The sequence below is a fragment of the Leguminivora glycinivorella genome, chromosome 26 (assembly GCF_023078275.1).
Source record: "Leguminivora glycinivorella isolate SPB_JAAS2020 chromosome 26, LegGlyc_1.1, whole genome shotgun sequence".
Lineage (NCBI taxonomy): Eukaryota > Metazoa > Arthropoda > Insecta > Lepidoptera > Tortricidae > Leguminivora > Leguminivora glycinivorella.
In genome coordinates this window covers 8,241,848-8,263,417 of record NC_062996.1, presented here as the reverse complement: position 1 = coordinate 8,263,417, position 21,570 = coordinate 8,241,848, and the positions used below count along the sequence as shown (strand labels likewise).

The 21,570-nt window shown below is 41.8% G+C and overlaps 1 protein-coding gene across 1 annotated transcript in view; it reads right to left on the bottom strand.

Annotated features, from left to right (window-relative positions):
• LOC125239966 (protein slit) overlaps window positions 1-21,570 on the bottom strand; it is a 298,636-nt gene that overhangs the window by 3,050 nt on the left and 274,016 nt on the right. Inside the window, exons 25-37 of the mRNA XM_048147759.1 lie at window positions 20,759-20,898; window positions 19,688-19,857; window positions 18,979-19,152; window positions 17,702-17,774; window positions 17,218-17,319; window positions 16,481-16,613; window positions 15,259-15,368; window positions 8,136-8,249; window positions 7,197-7,342; window positions 4,118-4,244; window positions 3,138-3,209; window positions 2,349-2,413; window positions 682-816 (exon numbers count right to left, since the gene is read on the bottom strand). Of these exons, the coding sequence (XP_048003716.1) occupies window positions 682-816; window positions 2,349-2,413; window positions 3,138-3,209; window positions 4,118-4,244; window positions 7,197-7,342; window positions 8,136-8,249; window positions 15,259-15,368; window positions 16,481-16,613; window positions 17,218-17,319; window positions 17,702-17,774; window positions 18,979-19,152; window positions 19,688-19,857; window positions 20,759-20,898 (1,561 nt within the window). The remainder of the gene's footprint in view (window positions 1-681; window positions 817-2,348; window positions 2,414-3,137; window positions 3,210-4,117; window positions 4,245-7,196; window positions 7,343-8,135; window positions 8,250-15,258; window positions 15,369-16,480; window positions 16,614-17,217; window positions 17,320-17,701; window positions 17,775-18,978; window positions 19,153-19,687; window positions 19,858-20,758; window positions 20,899-21,570) is intronic.

The window sequence follows — 21,570 nt, the reverse complement described above, 5'->3', positions numbered from 1 at the left end:
GATTCCCGGCTCGACCACCAGTGGGCCTTATCGTTTTTTCTTTCGTGTGTGATATCTATTTCAATTTATAATTTATATATAGTATAGTAGTGTGACTACTTGGAAAAAGAACAAATCAAAAAATATTCAATAAAATAATTTTATTTCTTCCTTAGTCGTATAGATGTTGGTTGTTTAGTTCAGTCACAGAACGTACAACTTGGATAAATATAAGTATGTATCCACTCAAGTTCGAGAACATCATGTTGCAACATTTTCTAGAGTTCCCTTTACCGGATCCCAAATCTACTAAGGTGGCCCTTGTAATCGTATCAAGTCCAGCCATGTGGCTTAAATCACACTTTAGTGTAACTAAAGGGAATGCCAGTGTCCTAGCTCAGTACTGTTACTTGTCAATAGATGTCGCGACGAACAAAAAGTCTAACGCTCAACAATCTTCAGCTAACATTTCTTGATACGTTGACAAATGCTCGTGGCATTGAGAGAGAGAGAGAGAGACATACCTTCCTCTTCTTAGTCTTGCGCGGCGCGCAGCAGTGCTGTTTGCCGCAGCCGTTCCTAGTGCCAGCACAGCGGAGCGGACGGCGCGGCGGCTGCGGCAGCTGCCCTCCACGATGTATTCGCGGGTCGCTTCCTGATGCGGCGGGAGAGAGACAACACTTGCTAGAGAGAGAGCCATACCTTCCTCTTCTTAGTCTTGCGCGGCGCGCAGCAGTGCTGCTTGCCGCAGCCGTTCCTAGTGCCAGCGCAGCGCGCGGAGCGGACGGCGCGGCGGCTGCGGCAGCTGCCCTCCACTATGTATTCGCGGGTCGCTTCCTGGAGAGGGGAAAAAAATATGAATTTAGATTTTAGGTCAGTAAGGCCTGATTTAGACGGCGTGCAAACTCGCTTGCGATTTTCAACCCCCGACACGCAAAAACGACGGGGTGTATAAGTTTGACGTGTCTGTCTGTCTGCTTGTCTGTCTGTTTGTGTGCTGTATCTGTCTCTGGCATCGTAGCTCCCGAATGGATGAACCGATTTACATTTAGTTTTGTTTTGTTTGAAAGCTAAAAAATTAAAATTTTGAAAAAATCCCGACATATTGGACCGATTTTCATGGAACATGGCTAAGAACACTCCCGACTAATTCAGCTTTCAAACAAAAAACTAAATCTAAAACTTATAACACCCCGGGGTTAAAAATTGGCGTTTACAGATTTTGGAATAAATCATATAGAGTGCGAGAAATATCTAATTTTTCACAAAAATGCATGTGCTCTTGAGTTAAGTCCACCTTGTTTCATGCAAAATAATAGTTATTTGTTATACAAGGGGGCAAAGTTGTATTTTAACGCCGAGTGTGGAATTGAAAAACGAGCAAGTGAAAGGATTCTATAGTTGAACCACGAGCGAAGCGAGTGGTTCGAGAATAGAATCCCGAACTTGCGAGTTTTTTAACACACGAGAAGTAAAATACATTTGCACCCGAGTGTAACACAAAACTTTTCCCCTCACTATAGCGAGGAAACTACAGCGCAAAAAACGCGTTTATCACTGCTTCCAGTAGTTCCACAGGTGGTAAATCATCTTTATTACTAGAATCACCTACTTTTATCAATTTTAAAGCAGTTAATTTGACTTTATTCAAGGTCAAATTACTTTACCCACTAGTGGATAAAATGCGTTTTTACCCGCTGGTATTAAAGGACAAAACACGTGTTTCCGAGCTAGTGGGGGGAAAAGATATTTGATACTTGTCCCTTTGTTTGACGTGTCTGTTTGTCTGTTTGTCCGTCTGTATTTCTGTCTGTGTGTCTGTCTGTGGCATCGTAGCCCTCGAACAGATGAATCGATTTAAATTTAGTTTTTTTTTGTCCGAAAGTTAAGTTAGTCTCAGTTTTCTTAGCCATGTTTCATGAAAATTATACTGAAAGAAAGAAAAAGACAATTATACTGAATAAATGTCTTTTTCTTTCTTTCTTTCTTCTAAAATTGGTCCACTATGTCGGGGGTTTTTTCTAAATTTTAATTTTGTGGTTAGGTTATACTTCCAGGCCCCGTAGCCGAATGGCATTTCTCCGACGCCAAACGAAAGCGATACGCCGCTGGCTCTGTCGCGCCAATACGCAAGCGCGATAGAGATAGATATCTACTAGCGCTTCGTTTCGTGAGCGTTTCGTGAGCGATTGTGCCATTCGGCTAGCCACCCAGGATCTAATTATAAAGCTTGTATGGGACCAAAAAAATCCTGCGAGAAAAGCCACAAATCGGGAAAAACATTACCCATACAATTTATATGAAATTTCAATCTTTTTCTTTTACATTTTATTTTTACAAGTGAAAGAATTTTCAGCAAATGATCTAACCTTTCGACATGCTCCATTCGGTGCGGCGGCGGGTGTATGGTCGGCTTGTTTGTGAGACGGGGCAGCTGAAACAGACAAACATACATTGATGTCATATATACAGACAGTCAGACAAACATAGACGATCAATTTTTGCAAAATTGGCTTTAGAATTTCGATTTAATTTTATATACCTATGGAGCTATGGCACAGAAACTTAGTAGTTCATGTGCTCTGCCTACCCCTTTATGGGATACAGGCGTGATTATATGTATGTATGTATGTATGTACCTATGGAGCTTTTCAGGAGCGAACATTTTGATAGGAATATGATTCAATGTGTGTAAAAAGGGCATTTTTGCGAAAAAAATCACAATTTATTTTTTCTAAGGTAGGTATAAATTATGTTTTCCTACTCAGAACCATGAGCCCTTTCGATATAGGATAAAAAATAATGGTCCCAAAATTTTCTATTATTTTGCATACTTTCCACTTTGTAACCGTTGTACAAAGTGTTTGAAAAATAGTAACAAAGTGGAAAAATCAAATTTGGGACGCTTTTTTCCGCTTAGTAGGATGGAAAGGCACGAGCCTTAAGTGGACTGAGATTCTAAGTAGGAAAAACATAAAAGTTAGCTATTTATTTTAGAAAAAAAGTTTTTGAGTCTTTTTTCGCGAAAATGACCAAATATAACATTGATTTTGTATGTTGATGGCTTTAAATCATAAATGTCATAATTAATACTTAGGTAAAGGTATTTTGCGACAGTAAATCATTATGATTGGAATAATGGTTAAACATAATCATACCTGGTGAAGCCTGGACGTTGTTGATAGACATCTTACGCTGTGGTACCTTCTGTGTGATTACAGGAGTGCCACCTGCAAGAAATAATATTAATATTTAGGTACTTGTGGTTCGAGTGAAGAAAGTATAAACAGTTAAACACTCATAAACTGAAATAAATGTCATATTATACAAAGAAGAAATGACCAAGGCCTCCAAGTGTCCAAAGCTGGATTCGAACCAGCGTACTCCGTTATAGCCACGGATGCCTCAACCACTCGGCTAACTGGTCACATCCAGCATTGGACACACTTGAAGACCTTGGTCATTTTTTTTTCTTTGTATATGACATTTATTTCAGTTTATAGTTAAAATAATAGTAGTATGTCTACTAAAAAAACACAAATTAAAATATGTATTTCATATGAAATAATTTAATTTGGTCTTAGAGTTAAACACTCAGTTAATATGTAGATTGTTTAAAGATACATTGCGCGCCTGCTAGGGAGCAACTTCTGCTAGATTTTAGATAGAGAGCGCAATGTAAAGAAATTTTGCATAACTACCGATAGATGTCCGTAGTACGCGCTGCGCGCCGAATATGCGTTCCTCCAGAAACTTCCTGCCCACAGCTAAACTGTGGAATGAATTGTAGCCTACGGTATTTCCGGACCGATACGATCTTCAAACCTTCAAGAAAAGAGCGTACACCCATCTTAAAGGCCGGCAACGCACCTCCAACACTTTAAACGTTTCAAAACGCTTATTATTTTAAATTGCGTGCTTGATACAGAGCTGCTCAAGAAAAGGCTACAAAAAGCGTGCAATGTAAGGAGTTTACATATACTCACCGATAGATGGCAGCTGCAAGAGTAATCAGATGAACCGTCATTACGCACAACTGTATTACTCACATGTTGAGTGGCGACAAGTTGTTGTACACAGTACTATCCACGTAAGACTCCTGTATAGCACATAATGTAAAAAGTTTACAGAAACTTACCGATAGATGTCCGTAGTTCACACTGCGCGCCGGCGGTGCCCGCGCGGCAGCGGCAAGAGTAGTCAGATGGACCGTCCTCACGCACACAGCGACCGCCTCGCGCGCAAGGGTTCGGGACGCAAGGATCCTGTAAGAAAATAGACATAATTATTGTCTGTACCGCTTAAGTGCGTTTTCACATTATCCGATCCGATATCGGATGTCGGAAGGATTTCGGATCAGAGGACGGACAGACAGACGGACAGAGTCGCACCATAAGGGTTCCTGTTGTACCTTTTTGGTACGGAACCCTAAAAATCAAAGATGGCGGCTTAAATATATGGGATTTAGGTCCTACATCCGATATCGGATCGGATAATGTGAAAACGCACTAACACCTCCAATCTTCTTATTCCGTACTTTAAATGGGGCAATCGCAAAATTATGGCTCGACTAGTTTGGAAAAGGAAAGTAAATGTTCCAGATAAGATTAAGAACCTAGAACCAAATAGTCGAGTATCTTATGTTTTAGATCTGAAATTGAAATATCAGTATATATGGCGTTTCCAAACACACAATATAGCTTAGAATTGAAAAGAAAGAAACTGATCAGAGAGTGACGAGCATCCTGCAACACAGAAGGAGGAGCTTGTGGCGCTGTCTCCGCATCCCGCTGCGGTACGCGACAGGCGGGCAGCGTTCACGAAGTCCTTTATCATGTTAGTCTACAGACTGGAGTAAAAGAGATAGACACAACGACAGATAGAGACACATACTGACCGGGGAATGATGAGGATCTTGCAGTACAGAAGGAGGGGGCTTGCGGTGCGGGCTCGTCTTCCCCGCACCCCGCTGCGGTGCGCGACATGCGGGCAGCGTTTACGAACTCCACCCGTTTGTCATGTTAGTCTACAGAATGGAGTGAAAGAGATAGACACAACGACAGAAAAAGACAGATACTGACCGGTGAGTGATGAGGATCCTGTAGTACAGAAGGAGGGGCTTGCAGTGCAGGCTCGTCTTCCCCGCACCCCGCTGCGGTGCGCAACATGCGGGCAGCGTTCACAAAGTCCTTTATCATGTTCTTCTTCTTCTTCCAGTGCCATCTCCTACCGGAGGTTGGCTATCATAAGGGCTATACGGACTTTAGATGCAGCCGCACGGAATAATGAGCGAGTGCTTTGATTAAACCATGTTCGTAGATTCTTGAGCCAGGAGTTACGTCGTCGTCCGGATGATCGTTTCCCTTGGATCTTTCCCTGGATTATGAGTTGAAGGAGTTCATACTTCTCGTTTCGCATGATATGACCAAAATACTGTAGTTTGCGTTTCTTAACTGATTTTAAAACCTCGACCTCTTTATCTACTAACTGCAAAACGCGTTCGTTAGTCACTCTATCCGTCCATGATATTCTCAGGACTCTTCTGTAAACCCACATTTCAAAGGCTTCCAAACGCTTGCACATTTTCTTAGTCAGTGTCCATGCTTCTACTCCGTACAGAAGAACCGAGAAAACATAGCATCGCGCTAAGCGCACCCTGGTAGAAATTTTCAGCGAACGGTTGCAGAGAAGGTGTCCAAGTTTCATGAAAGCATTACGAGCCTGCTCAATACGGCACTTTATTTCAACGCTGTGATCACTCTGGTCATTGACAATGCATCTCAAGTACTTGTAAGATTGAACCCTTTGAACCACTTGATTTCTTACAATAATATCAGCTTCCACAGGTGTTCCTGACTTTTGTGGCTTCCTGAAGGGTCATGGTTTATCATGTTAGTCTACAGAATGGAGTGAAAGAGATAGAGACAACGACAGAAAGAGACAGGTACTGACCGGGGAATGATGAGGATCCTGCAACACAGAAGGGGGGGCTTGCGGTGCGGGTTTGTCCTCCCCGCATCCCGCTGCGGTGTGCGACATGCGGGCAGCGTTCACAAACTCCACCCGTTTGTCATGTTAGTCTACAGAATGGAGTGAAAGAGATAGACACAACGACAGAAAGAGACAGGTACTGACCGGGGAATGATGAGGATCCTGTAGTACAGAAGGAGGGGCTTGCGGTGCGGGTTCGTCCTCCCCGCATCCCGCTGCGGTGCGCGACATGCGGGCAGCGTTCACAAACTCCACCCGTTTGTCATGTTAGTCTACAGAATGGAGTGAAAGAGATAGAGACAACGACAGAAAGAGACAGATACTGACCGGGGAATGATGAGGATCCTGTAGTACAGAAGGAGGGGCCTGCCGTGCGGGTTCGTCCTCCCCGCATCCCGCTGCGGTGCGCGATATGCGGGCAGCGTTCACGAAGTCCTTTGTCATGTTAGTCTACAGACTGGAGTAAAAGAGATAGACACAACGACAGATAGAGACAGATACTGACCGGGGAATGATGAGGATCCTGCAACACAGAAGGGGGGGCTTGCGGTGCGGGTTCGTCCTCCCCGCACCCCGCTGCGGTGCGCGACATGCGGGCAGCGTTCACGAAGTCCTTTATCATGTTAGTCTACAGATTGGAGTGAAAGAGATAGAGACAACGACAGAAAGAGACAGGTACTGACCGGGGAATGATGAGGATCCTGTAGTACAGAAGGAGGGGCCTGCGGTGCGGGTTCGTCCTCCCCGCATCCCGCTGCGGTGCGCGACATGCGGGCAGCGTTCACAAACTCCACCCGTTTGTCATGTTAGTCTACAGAATGGAGTGAAAGAGATAGACACAACGACAGATAGAGACAGACTGACCGGGGAGTGATGAGGATCCTGTAGTACAGAAGGAGGGGCTTGTGGTGCAGGTTCGTCCTCCCCGCACCCCGCTGCGGTGCGCGACATGCGGGCAGCGTTCACAAACTCCACCCGTTTGTCATGTTAGTCTACAGAATGGAGTGAAAGAGATAGACACAACGACAGATAGAGACAGACTGACCGGGGAGTGATGAGGATCCTGTAGTACAGAAGGAGGGGCTTGTGGTGCAGGTTCGTCCTCCCCGCACCCCGCTACGGTGCGCGACATGCGGGCAGCGTTCACAAACTCCACCCGTTTGTCATGTTAGTCTACATAATGGAGTGAAAGAGATAGACACAACGACAGATAGAGACAGACTGACCGGGGAGTGATGAGGATCCTGTAGTACAGAAGGAGGGGCTTGTGGTGCAGGTTCGTCCTCCCCGCACCCCGCTGCGGTGCGCGACATGCGGGCAGCGTTCACGAAGTCCACCCGTTTGTGGTTGATCCAGGCTTCTTTCACGCATCCTGAAAAAACAATTTTGTACATCGATCTATGGAGCAAATCAAATAATTTTATTAAATATTTTTTGATTTGTTTTTTTTTTTAAGTAGTAACACGACTATATATTATATTATACTTAAATTATGAACTGAAATAGATACCATACACTAAAGAAAAAGCGATCAAGACCACTGGTGGCGAAGCTGGGAATCGAACCCGGGTCTCCAGCTAACGCGGCTGACGTGCTAAACCGTTACACCACCTCGACCGCCGAGGTACCCGTCGAAATTTCTTTAATGTATGTTATCTCTGAAGGCTAGGCGCCTTTGACCAACTCTAAGGGCGAGCAATTTGTGCTGGCACCTCCTATATGAATCTTTTTGCAGGATTACGATACAGCGAGAGAGATAGTGCTGTCATCTATCGATCTATGGACTTCAGTGTGCTTGATCGCTTTTTCTTTAGTTATGGTATCTATTTCAGTTTTGTATATGTTAAAAGGGTTTTAATATTATAACTTTCATGGGACATTTGAGATTGAGTCCCTGGCAAACAAGAATACTGCGCGCCTGATGTTTAGCAGTCACCGTAGCCTATGCACGTGTGCATATCTAGAAGCGTTAACAACAAATGTTGTTCTAGAAAATGGCTGGAATCTGTAGATATACTTTTCTATTAGAAAATTGTATATTTAGTTACTCGCGCAACATGTACATAAAAGCTTACCCTAGTTTTTAAACATTAGGTATTACTGATTTTGCATGACTGATATGATTATGTCTTGGATACTTATAAATAATCGACGTCTTGACTTACCCTTAAAGCTGGTGATGTTCCGGAGATGCCACTTGCTAAAGGCGTCCCTAGCGACATCTTCCGGCACGCCGCCGATATACATGGGCCGCTCGAGGCGAAGGTATTCCTTGTTGCCTGAAATGTTGAACACTTTGTTATACAATTTATTGACCGCAGCGAAGCAAGGGCTACGTTTTAACTCAAGCAGTTTGCTTTTGTATGTCCGGATGTCTCGCTCTACAGCTCGCATTTCCCAACCGATTCGCGTGAAATTTTGTGACCAGATTCTATGACTCAATAAAATTTTTTTGTCGTCCCAGATTTTGGAAATTGTAAAAAATTACAAAGTCATGGGGCCTCACGCCTTAACTTTTAGCCGTATCGATATCTTAAAAGTCTTGTCTTTTAGATGCATGTATATAGAGTGCTTGGCAAAAAAATCAGACGTTTTAGAACACAGGTTTAGACGGTAGATGTAAAAATATGTAATTTTGCATGAGAATAAGCATTTTAATTTCGCCAATCTACGTATGTGTTAGGGTGGCTCAGTGGTAAGTCACCGTGCTTTTTTTCAAATTTCTAATCACCAAGTTCTGCGTTCGAATCCTCCAGGTGCCATAATTTTTGTATTTTTTTTTGCATTTGATTTTGTTATTATAATAATTATATTTTAACCAACTAAGCGATATATACATTTTATATACATATAATCATTTTTTTTTTTTCAGTAGAAAGTAAAATCCTGTTTGCTTGATGATCGAAATTTGCATTTTTATGTCCGTATATTTTCCTCTATTCAACCGATTCTCGTAAAATTTAATTATGTAACAAGACTATTTATATTTATTTGTTATGATCCAGTGTTTAATCATTTTGAAGTACAAAAATAACTTATTATTTATAAATAAATGTAGTGCCGAAGATGGTAAAAATAAGTACTAACCAATTTGATATAGAAAGGATGAGCTGAAATAATTACGATGCCTCTCCTACAACGTCACGCCACAATATTCTCACAGATGGCGTTAAACAGAAGATAAAAACTTACCTCGGAAAAATCAACAAAATTGTGTCTGACCAAAGACCTATATAACTTCGTCTGACTAAGACTCTATACTCTCTGGTTTGACTAAAGAAAACGGACGCAAACATTAAAAATTTGTGCGTGGAGTCCCTCCGCGCGGCATAAGTGAAACTTCGTAACATAATTATGATAGCTGTTGGCAACAAGAAGAAAAATAATAAAAATAAAAATACAAAAAGTTTTGCATTTGCCGGGAATTGAACCTAGAAATATGACTAGCGTGAGGGCAAAAATGTACCATGAATGACACTGCACCACCGTGGTTTGTACTAATCGGTGCGAATTTAAGTGTTATGTGCAGCCACTTTCAAATAGATTGAATTAGTGAGTTGGCGGTGCATCGTATGACCGTAGTATTTAAAATAGTTGGGTTAGGGTTTTCTTGCGGCCCTTAAAAGCGAAAATAGGAAACCCACTTCGCGGGCTACCGTCGACACGTTTACAAAACAAAAACTGATAACAAAACCAAAATGGACGACGAGGGGGAAGCACCCACAAGGGGGGCTCGGGGGGCGAAGCCCTCCGCCAAAAATAAATACCACGTAGTACGTATTGAAAATAAATTAGGGTTTTCTTGCGAAGTTTAAGATCGAAAATAAGGGGGGGGGGGGGGCTCGGGGGGCTCAGCCCCCGCAAAATAGAAATACCGATTAAGTATCCAAACTAAGTAAGGTTAGGGTTTTCTTGTGACCCTGAAAAGCGAAAATAGGCAACCCACTTCGCGGGCTAGCGTCGACACGCTTACAAATCCAAAATTGATATGAAAAACAAAATGGACCACGAGGGGCGAAGCATCCACAAGGGGGCTCGGGGGCGAAGCCCCCGCCAAAAATAAATACCAACGTAGTACGTATTGAAAATAAGTTAGGTTAGGGTCTTTTTTACGACGCTTAAGAGCGAAGATAAGGGGGGCTCGGGGGGCGCAGCCCCCCGCAAAAAAAAGATCAATTAAGTATCCAAACTAAGTACGGTTAAAGTTTTCTTGCGACCCTTAAGAGGGAAAATAAGGGGGGCTCGGGGGGCGCAGCCCCCCGCAAAATAGAAATACCGATTAAGTATCCAAACTAAGTAAGGTTAGGGTTATCTTGTGACCCTGAAAAGCTAAAATAGGCAACCCACTTCGCGGGCTAGCGTCGACACGCTTACAAATCCAAAATTGATAAGAAAAACAAAATGGACCACGAGGGGCGAAGCATCCACAAGGGGGGCTCGGGGGGCGAAGCCCCCCGCCAAAAAGAAATACCAACGTCGTACGTATTGAATATAAGTTAGGTCAGGGTCTTTTTTACGACGCTTAAGAGCGAAGATAAGGGGGGGCTCGGGGGGCGCAGCCCCCCGCAAAAAAGAAAGATCAATTAAGTATCCAAACTAAGTAAGGTTAAAGTTTTGTTGCGACCCTTAAGAGGGAAAATAAGGGGGGCTCGGGGGGCGCAGCCCCCGCAAAATAGAAATACCGATTAAGTATCCAAACTAAGTAAGGTTAAGGTTTTCTTGTGACCCTGAAAAGCGAAAATAGGCAGCCCACTTCGCGGGCTAGCGTCGACACCCTTAGAAATCGAAAATTGATAACAAAACCAAAATGGACGACGAGGGGCGAAGCACCCACAAGGGGGCTCGGGGGGCGAAGCCCCCCGCCAAAAATAAATACCACGTAGTACGTATTGAAAATAAGTTAGGTTTTAGGGTTTTCTTGCGAAGTTTAAGATCGATAATAAGGGGGGGGGAACTCGGGGGCGCAGCCCCCGCAAAATAGAAATACCGATTAAGTATCCAAACTAAGTAAGGTTAGGGTTTTCTTGTGAACCTGAAAAGCGAAAATAGGCAGCCCACTTCGCGGGCTAGCGTCGACACCCTTACAAATCGAAAATTGATAACAAAACCAAAATGGACGACGAGGGGAGAAGCACCCACAAGAGGGGCTCCAAAAAGAAATACCACGTAGTACGTATTGAAAATAAGTTAGGTTAGGGTTTACTTGCGAAGTTTAAGATCGAAAATAAGGGGGGGCTCGGAGGCGCAGCCCCCGCAAAATAGAAACACCAATTAAGTATCCAAACTAAGTAAGGTTAGGTGTTCTTGTGACCCTGAAAAGCGAAAATAAGCAACCCACTTCGCGGGCTAGCGTCGACACGCTTACAAATTGTGGACGACGAGGGGCGAAGAAAGAAATACCACCGTTGTACTTATTGAAAAGAAGTTAGGGTTTTCTTGCGGCGAAACACCCACCCCGGGGCTCGGGGGTAGCCCCCACGAAGTACCAACGTAATACCTATTGAAAATAAGTTAGGTTAAGGTTTTCTTGCGACGAACAAGAGTGATTATAAGGGGGGGGTCTTGGGGGGCCCAGAGCCCCCGAAAAAAGAAAGACCTATTAAATATCCAAACTAAGTTAGGTTAGGATTTTCGTGTGACGCTTAGAAGCGAAAAGCCCACTTTGCGGGCTAGCGTCGACACGATTACAAAACAAAAGATGATAACAAAACCAAGGGCAGCCGGCGTATCATGCTGCCAATTTTATCACTTATCCACGTGGATAAGACATCTGTCACTCTCACACTGACATACTTGCTAAAGCGTGACGGATGCTTTATCCACGTGGATAAGTGATAAAATTGGAAGCATGATACGCCGGCTGGACTTGCCATTTTATCATTTATCTACGCGGATAAAGCATCCGTCACGTTGTGGCAAGTTAGTCAGTGTGAGATTGACATATGTCTTATCCACATTGATAAGTGATAAAAGTGCAAGCATGATAGCCCCACGGTTTTTATATGTTAAATGCAGAAATTGCCGTTAAGGGCTTGAGTTGAGTGCCTATAGCGTACGAGTATATGTCGCTTGAAACTGTTGCTGTCATGAGGTCATGACTTGACTGCGATAATCACTTAATTAGCTTTCAGTTTTGCGTTCTCTAAGCATTTCGCGAAGGTCTACAGCTCCCAGAGCCACTAGTTCTAAGAGTTTTGAATGATTCACGGTTATTTTCATTAGACTTATATTGACCGGGATATAGACCGTGATTACCTTTTTGATTTTTGTCGAGCTCCCGATATTTCGACGCAGTTGCATGCATCATGATCGCGGAAAACTGACGAAGGCGGGTGATGGATGTCAAAGTTACATAGACAGCGCGCGAACTACCCAAAAAGGTAATCACGGTCTATATCCCGGTCAATATAAGTCTAACGATTTATTCTGTCAAGTCGGATAAGGAAGGCTCAAAACCTTTAGTATTTTTCATTTATTTAATGCAGAAATTGTCATATAAACTACTTCAATATCAATGGCGTCTTTGGCGCTTAAAATTACTTATAGTGTGTATAGTAAACTGTGATAAAGACTCGATAAAATGTATGTTTTTCACTATTATATGTTCTAAGGCTATCACAGAAGAAGTAACATTAGTATACAACTTATACAACTGCTAGCTTCAGACTTTTCAAGCGACTAAATGGGTCTTCGGCTTTCTCTCTTTCTCTTAAGAGCGCTATGACAAAAAAAGGCGATATATTGTAAAATGTTCATCGGCAAAATTGTACACTTTACTCATACTAAAAGACAGTAAAAGTACTTGTTTCAGTTAGAAAATCTAATTAACTGTCGGTTCATTAAAAAATATATGGAAGAAAAAGCTTTTTTTAATTAGTAATGATTTTTTTTCTGATGCTCGTTTAGGAAAAACCCCGCGAAGCACAGATTTCGGAGCTCTTATTATGTACAATTTGATAAGCTCACTCTCATAAATGCGGTAAATTTAAATTTCTAATATCTTGTACTTTAGGCCCATTAAACAATATTTATCATTTAATCCTTTGAAATTGAGAAATTGAAAGTAAAACGAACTCAATTTTGTCTTGAAAATACATCGAAACAAGTGATCATTTCTCCGAAAATCTACATGTTATCGAAGTTATTTTAGTATATAAATAATCTGCACAATGTGCTTAAATTGCTGTTATCCATTTGTCGTTATAATATTTTATCATGATTTTTTGCCAATTTTTTGAAAACTAGCCTTCCTGTCGCTATTTTACCGGCGACGGACGCCTGCGATTTCAGTGCCGCGCCGGAGCTCGAGGAGGTGAGACGTATGTCGCTTCGCTCTCCGAGTTTTCATTGCAAACGTCGAGAATATTTATCGTTGTGTGGGTCGGACGCCTTGTTTATACACGGGCTATCCTCGCATTGTGTGTGTGTAAACAGCGACCAACGAATTTGATCCTAGATCCGTAAATATTTGCTTTTGTAATATTTTGTTACGTTTGAATGTTAAAGTATTACAACATTATGATGATAAATATGCGAAAATTACAATACGGTCAAGATGATAAGACACATCAAGATGGTACTCGGGATCTGATGATGGAGCCAGAAGGTGGTCACCAGTACCAGTGAACCATGTAAGTAAACGACTTCGTGTTTAGGCTCGTTGGGTTCGTCTCAACAAGACCTTTGACAAGAGGTGGTACTCAGGGTCTGATGATGGAGCCAGATGGTGGTCACCAGTACCAATGAACCATATGACTAAACCACTTCGTATTTAGGCTCAATGGGATCGTCTCAATAAGACCTTTGACAAGAGGTGGTACTCGGGATCTGATGATGGAGCCAGAAGGTGGTCACCAGTACCAGTGAACTATGTAAGTAAACGACTTCGTGTTTAGGCTCGTTGGGTTCGTCTCGACAAGACCTTTGACAAGAGGTGGTACTCAAGGTCTGATGATGGAGACAGATGGTTGTCACCAGTACCAATGAACCATATGACTAAACCACTTTGTGTTTAGCCTTATTGGGTTCATCTCAATAAGACCTTTAACAAGAGGTGGTACTCGGGGTCTGATGATGGGACCAGATGGTGGTCACCAGTACCAATGAACCATGGAACTAAACCACTTCGTATTAGGCTCATTGAAATCGTCTCAACAAGACCGTCGACAAGAGGTGGTACTCAGGGTCTGATGATGGAGACAGATGGTGGTTACCAGTACCAATGAACCATATGACTAAACCACATCGTCTTTAGGCTCATTGGGATCGTCTCAATAAGACCTTTGACAAGAGGTGGTATTCAGGGTCTGATGATGGAGCCAGATGGTGGTCACCAGTACCAGTGATCCATGTAACTAAACCATTTAGTAATCAGGCTCATTGGGTTCTTACTTCTTCTTAATAAGACCTTTGACAAGAGGTGGTACTGAGGGTCTGATGTTGGAGCCAGATGGTGGTCACCGGTACCAATAAACCCATGTAACTGAACCACTTCGTTTTTTTATGTTATTCAAATATGCGAGTTGATTTTTGGTGACCACAATCTCTCTCCATCATCAGACCCTGAGTAACACCTTGAAGTAATTAGAATTATATTTGACTTATTTTATCATCATATTAATATATACTTTACTCTAATACTGTGTATTAATGTAATTGTATATGTATATATTTGTTACCATGTGTATACAAAATTTGCATTTAATTCTTTTAGTGGTTGTACATTTTTGAATTCGTCACTCATCGTTAATTCGCTTCTACTCATTTCCTCAAAGGTTGACTGGAAGAGATCCCATTAAGGGATAAGTCCGCCTACATTGTATATTACTGACTCTGTATCTGTGTCTCTTTTGTTTCCTTTATGTACAATAAAGCTTATACATACATACATACATAATACTTATCATATAACAAAAGCAAACATTTGGGATGGGATCTACTTAAATATGATCACAGTTTATAATTATTACTTTAAATTTTTAAATAAATTTTAACGTAATTAATATTATTTTGCGCTATATTCTAGTCTTTTCGTACAAAATAATGTTTATTAGAAATCAAAAGTTTATATCGAGATAGTAGATTGTGGTTGTTATCAAAATTCCATAGGAAGGATCAAGATTGTTTTATCCATTATTGTAGTGCGAGCGAGTGATAAGACGTGCTAGAAAGGGTCGGCATATTGGGCTCGCGCGGCGGGTAAAATACCTAATTTCGCCCGACGCCGAAATGTTATAACGCTCTTAAACACTGGCTATAAAGACTTTTAGCTTTTTAACCAAGATTTACCTTCGTTGATGATGGAGCGAGCTGGTCCGTCGTCGACTCGCAAAGTGAAGTTCTTTTTGACTGCAACCAATTCCGCCTTGTGGTACGCGCCGTCTGACACCATTTCGAAACTGTCAACAAAAGTCAAGGTAGAGTAAATAAAATCTTAATAGTTGGGCAAAAACAAAATTCATAATTGAATATGCTTCTATAAGCACACCTCGGACACTGGCGCTCGAATATGTGAAAGAGGCGCGTTCCTAGCACACAGTCTAAACCCGTGTAGGTGAACGCGTACTATGCTTGTATGAGAGAAATATGACAGGTCGACTGTTCGCGTTTCTGACAGGCGGTAACTGTGAGGTAGCCGAGAGGGGGTGGGCTGCACTTTCAGCGGGGAGCGGGAGTGGCCATCCTGTACGATAGTACTCTTTATTATACTGTGCTATAAGTGAGAACCTATAGATAATAGGCTAGTTTTCTACTATAGTCCATCAATCAGCTTCTTTTTAAGAAACAGCAAAACGATTTGCTAATATGGAATTACTATGAAATACTGAGTGACGTCACGGTTAATTCATTTACTTTATATCTTTCTTTTTGACTTATTTATTTGTGTAATGAGCACAGATATTTGTTCCTGAGTCATGTTTTCTATGTATATAAGTATTTATATATTATATATATATCGTTGTCTGAGTACCCACAACACAAGCCTTCTTGAGCTTACCGTGGGACTCAGTCAATCTGTGTAAGAATATCCTATAATATTTATTTATTTATATATTTGATCGCCATTATCCGAGGTGTGCTTTCGCAGAGGAAAATGAGACTTACCTGTACATGGTAGAAGTAGGATGGTTGCCAACGTCATAGCTGATGTGTATGCGCCGAAATACATTAACACGCCGTGTTAGAGTGAAACGTCACAATTGAACAGCGGATGTTAGAGTGAGATGCAAATAGTTACCTAGACTACAATGTAAAAGAAAGTAGGATGATTGCCGTCGTTATAGCTGATGCTACTTTTGAACAGCATATTGTTAGTATCAACAGCAGAGTGTTAGAGTGAGACGGCGCTAAATTACCTGTACATTGTGGAAGAGGGATGGTTACTGTCGTCATAGCGGATACATATGCTATTGCAGCAGTAGAGTGTTTAGAGTGGGATAGTATCAACAGCAAGTAGAGTGAGACCGCACCATTGAACAACGCAGTGTTAGACTGAGACAGCGATAGTTACCTGTACATGGTAGAAGTAGGATGGTTGCCAACATCGTAGCTGATGCGTATGCGACCGTTGAACAACTCGACAGCGAGATGTTCGTTGTCACCGAAGTACATTAACACGCCGTGGTGCTGAGTTGTGCTGAAAACTGAAAGAAAAAGTCATTTTAGAGACATGATAACGAAGCTAAAAATTTTGAACATTCTAAGTAACTTTATTTTTAACCCCCTTTATTTTTGTTATAAGATTGACGTGTCTGTCTGTCTGTCTGTCTGTGTGTGTCTGTGGCATCATAGCTCCCGAACGGATGAACCGAATTAGATTTAGTTTTTTTTATTTAAAAGATGAGTTCGTCGGGAGTACTCAGAAGCCATGTTTCATGAAAATCGGTCTACTATGTCGCGGTCGGGGGTTTTTTTTTTGATTTTGATTTTGTGGTTAGGTTATATTGGATAACAAACACTAGGTATACTGAATTGAACTTTTTTGACAATAGATATCGTAACGAGAAACATGTTCATGACGTTCATTGAAGAAGCCTTTGTGACGTAGTCACTAGGTGGCACTGGTAGTAACAGAGTTTTATAGAGTTTCCTTCCATAAACTAGATGGCGCTATTTACCCGCGCAGTGGCTCGAGCTCCATCAGCTTGTCGTAGTAAGTGAGAAACTCATTGAAGAAAACCTTTATGACATAGTCACTAGGTGGCATTGGTTAGAGTTTCCTTTCATAAGCTAGATGGCGCCACTTACCGAGGGTAACATTGGCTTGCGGCGTCGTGCGCAGTGGTTCAAGCTCGACCAGCGAGTCGTTGTGGTTGAATGTAAGCGATGTGAGGTACTCGCAGAGGCGGCCTGTGATAAGATAATAGATACAATAACAGGTGTATAGATACAATATTAAATGTAGCTGACGTATTTGTCACTTAATTTTGCTGCAAGAGTTGCAAACAGAAATAACATCACCACGTTTTGTTTAATCGATTTAAATTTAATGGTTTAAATCGGAAGTAAAAGATAGCAGTTAGAGTTGATGAAATTAACAGAAATAAGTAGCAGTCAAGCTAACAAAAGTTAAGTACTTAAGTATTTAATTTAACAAATCTGGGTGAACCAGTTTTGCTGGTAAAACATATTAAAAAATGAAAGGTTATTCCTATGAACTAGATGCAAATTCTATCAAAATCGTTAGAGCCGTACTTGAAAGTTATAGTAGCTATAAGTAAGGTCCACCTACCAGAGTAGCCGGGCGCGCACTTGCAGAGGTAGTCGCCCGGCGCATTGTGCATGCGCTCCATCATAATGTCGTCCTGTAGAACAGCCACTGCGGTTTAATTATACTACCGTGTACACAGTTATCAAAACACATAGAAACATTTAAAAAACACATCTCACACACATCACATCACATCACACATCACATCACATTTACATTTGTGTATTTAACACAGCAAAAGGGAATGTACAAATTTCTAATGGGGTGGCAACGCGCATGTGACACTCTTTGAGTTGCAGGCGTCCATAGGTTACGGTGACCGCTTTCCATCAGGCGGGCCGCTTTCCATCAGGCGGGCCGTACGCTTGTTTGCCACCGACGTAGTATAAACAAAAAATAAAAAATAAAAAGAAGAAGAATGAGGGATTTCGAGAATCGCAATAATATATAATATGCCAATAAACTGCTTTTTAATCGTAGTATACAACTATGATTTTGCGCACATATTACTTCTGGATGGTCTCCATAAAAGTGATATACAGCGCCCTCTATGGTTATGTGGGTACATTACATTTAAGTAACGCCAGCGCAGCTATTCTATGTACATTTTGTAGTCATGAATTACATGACATCCCCACGTATACGGTGAAGTCCCTACAAAACTATTCTATCCCTATCAGTCCTATTCACTCAGTAGTATTTCACTCTTAGTGACTCTTTAGACTCTTAGTGAGTACATAGATTAAATATAACAAGATCATACCATCCCATACATTAAAATGCGACCGCCTAAGACCGCGCTTACACTCCACTACACATAGATGGCGCCACAAAAAAAATGTCTTGTAGCTTTCGATTATACTTGTAGATGGCGTAGTGTCACTTTTGACATAGATTTACGGCTTGGAATTGACACTTAATGCCAATCTACAAATAATCGGTGGCAACAAGGCATTTTTTGTGGCGCCATCTATGTGGTGGAGTGTAAGCGCGTTCGTAGGCGGTCGCATTTTAATGTATGGGATGGCATGATCTTGTTCTATTTAATTTATGGTGAGTGTGATTTATTTCAGCGCCATCTATTGTTGTGTGGTTACACTACCTGCAACGCTAGCGCAGCAGTGGGTAGATAGCACACAATCATGATGGGCACAAGGTGAAGTCCCGAGAGCTGCGTGTGGCGCGGCTTCGCAGTAACGACCATCGCAACCCATTGAACAAATACATTTCTAATATGCACAAATTAGTGACATATAGATAGAAATATGGCGCCATCTATCGTTGTATGGCTACACTACCTGCAACGCCAGTGCGGCAGTGGGCAGATAGCAAACTCCGTGCACACAATCATGATGGGCGCAAGGTGAAGTTCCGAGAGCGGCGTGTGGGGCGGCTTCGCAGTAACGACCGGCGTAACCAGCGGAGCACACACATTTATACTCGTCGAGACCGTCGACGCAAGTGGCGCCATTCTGTGAACAATAATGTTTTCACTATAAAATAAATTATTACACGTACAAATAATTTTGAAACCAAAACGTTGAAAAATGTGCAATGGGAGACATAGTTTATCTTTATATGCAGCTCCTTAAACGGTTCTTAACCATACTGAAAATGTCTTGGCTATGGCATGACATAATGCTTGTGTTGCTAAGGAGATGAAATTAATAATTTTCTCAAAATATTGAGTTTTCGGAATTTATGTGCGAAATTTCATTTGATATTTGCCAGCCGCTTTTCGGTGAAGGAAAACATCGTGGGGAAACCGGACTAATTACAATAAGGTCTAGTTTACCCTTCGGGTTGGAAGCTCAGATGGCCGTCGCTTTCGTAAAAATTAGTGCCTACGCCAAATCTTAGGTTTAGTTGTCAAAGCGTACCTCAGGCTCCACTGAGCCGTGGCAAATGCCAGGATAACGCAAGGCGGATGATAATTTGTAAAAACTAGAATTAAGTCTCTCTTAATGATGGCAACAGCAGATTATCTTACGGATATTTGGCATTTACCTGGCACATATGATTGACGCAGTCATCAGCGTTGGTAGTGCAGTTCTGTCCCGAATATCCTCGGGGGCAAATACAGGAATAATGGCTGCCGTGATCGGTGCAAGTCGCCCCGTTAGCGCAGGGGTTAAACTCTGATGTGCAGAAGGGGATTTTCTTCTCGCAGAAGTCGCCTGAGAACGAAGAAAGCATAAAACTTTATGAAACATTTTCATGGTGGTTGGTCTAATCTACCAAAATTTTCTGCTGTCATACTTAATGTATAGTCAGCAAAAATTATTTTATTTATAATTATAATCATGATAGCACGTCAATTTTTGAAAATAAATAAAGTAGGCATCATCAGTGGCGCTAAAAAATCGAGGTACGATTCTTAGTGTGAAATTTGTAAATCCTAATTGGAAACGAGACCAACAAATGAAATAGATAATCGCTGTAAGAGGAAAAAGTAAGTAAACTAACATAGGTACTTTTAAAACAACATTCTTTTAAAATAGACAAAAATCTGCATTATTAACGACACTACAGGCATAAATAATCTCTCCAATATTTATGAAATGCGTTATTACCTACAATCGGTTTACTTCTTTATTTATATTTCGTGAACTCAACCGTGAGAAACTCCGTTTGTACTTACCTGAAAATTATTGATTGTGTCATTTTAGACGGAGTTTAAAAAGGTGAATGTTATTAGCGACACTATAAATTTATATGATCGAATTAAACATTACGCTATTTCATTAAAATTATTTGTTAATTTACTTACTCTTCGTATTGACAGTCAAAGTCCGCCGTAGTTGTAACAGCGGTTACAAGTGATGCGGTTACAGGTGATGGCATCGTGCACCCAGCCAATAAATAATCCTTGGTAATATTAACAATTTATTTTCGACAAACGTGGTGCAGGACGCCCTGTGACAAGATGGAGTGACGACATCCGCAAGTTGGCTGGTGTTGGCTGGATGAGATTAGCTGAAGATCGGGAGCAGTGGCGTGCATTAGGAGAGACCTATGTCCAGCAGTGGACGAGGATAGGCTGATAATGATGATGATGAATATTATTATAATCCTTACCCATATATCCAGGGGCGCATTGGCACGAGTACCCTTCAAGCTGATCGATGCAAGTCGCGTTGTTCTGGCAGCGGTGTGTCGCGCAGTCGTCTATGTTGACTTCACAACGCACGCCGGTGTAACCAGGCTGGCAGGAGCAACTGAAGTAAAAACAGACGTTAGGTAATCTCTAGAAATACTTAAATACTTAAATAAATAAATAAATAAATATTTATTGGGGACACCTTACACATATCAACTTAGCCCCAAACTACCTACTAGCTTCGCGCCGTGGAACCCTCTTGCACATAAACACTTGAAGCAACAAGATACGATCAATAACGAACCAGCTTGCTACTACAAAAACTTGAGTGCAGCGCCATCTAGTGTCTAAATTACAAATTCCAAAATAAGATACTCAAATAAGCGACTTATTGACACCTGCCTTAGCGTGTAGTGCCGTGGCCCGTGGGAACCTCTTCCATATAAACATTTGTCGACACCCAACGCGATCAACGAGGATACTGAATATTGTTACGCACAGCGCCATCTAACGGATTCATACCGACACCTTTGAAAATAAGACACTCATTTAATATACTCACTGGAACCGCCCTTCTTCAAGCAGTTGATACACTCCATTCGCGCAAGGCTCTCCATAGCACGCATCTATCTGAGCGTCACATGTAGCACCATGGAAACTCCTTGCGCATAAACACTTGAATCCACCGAACTCGGCCAACAATTGTGAGCCACATTGATACTGAATATTATTACGCACAGCGCCATCTAACGGATTCATATCGACACCTTCGAAAATAAGATACTCATTT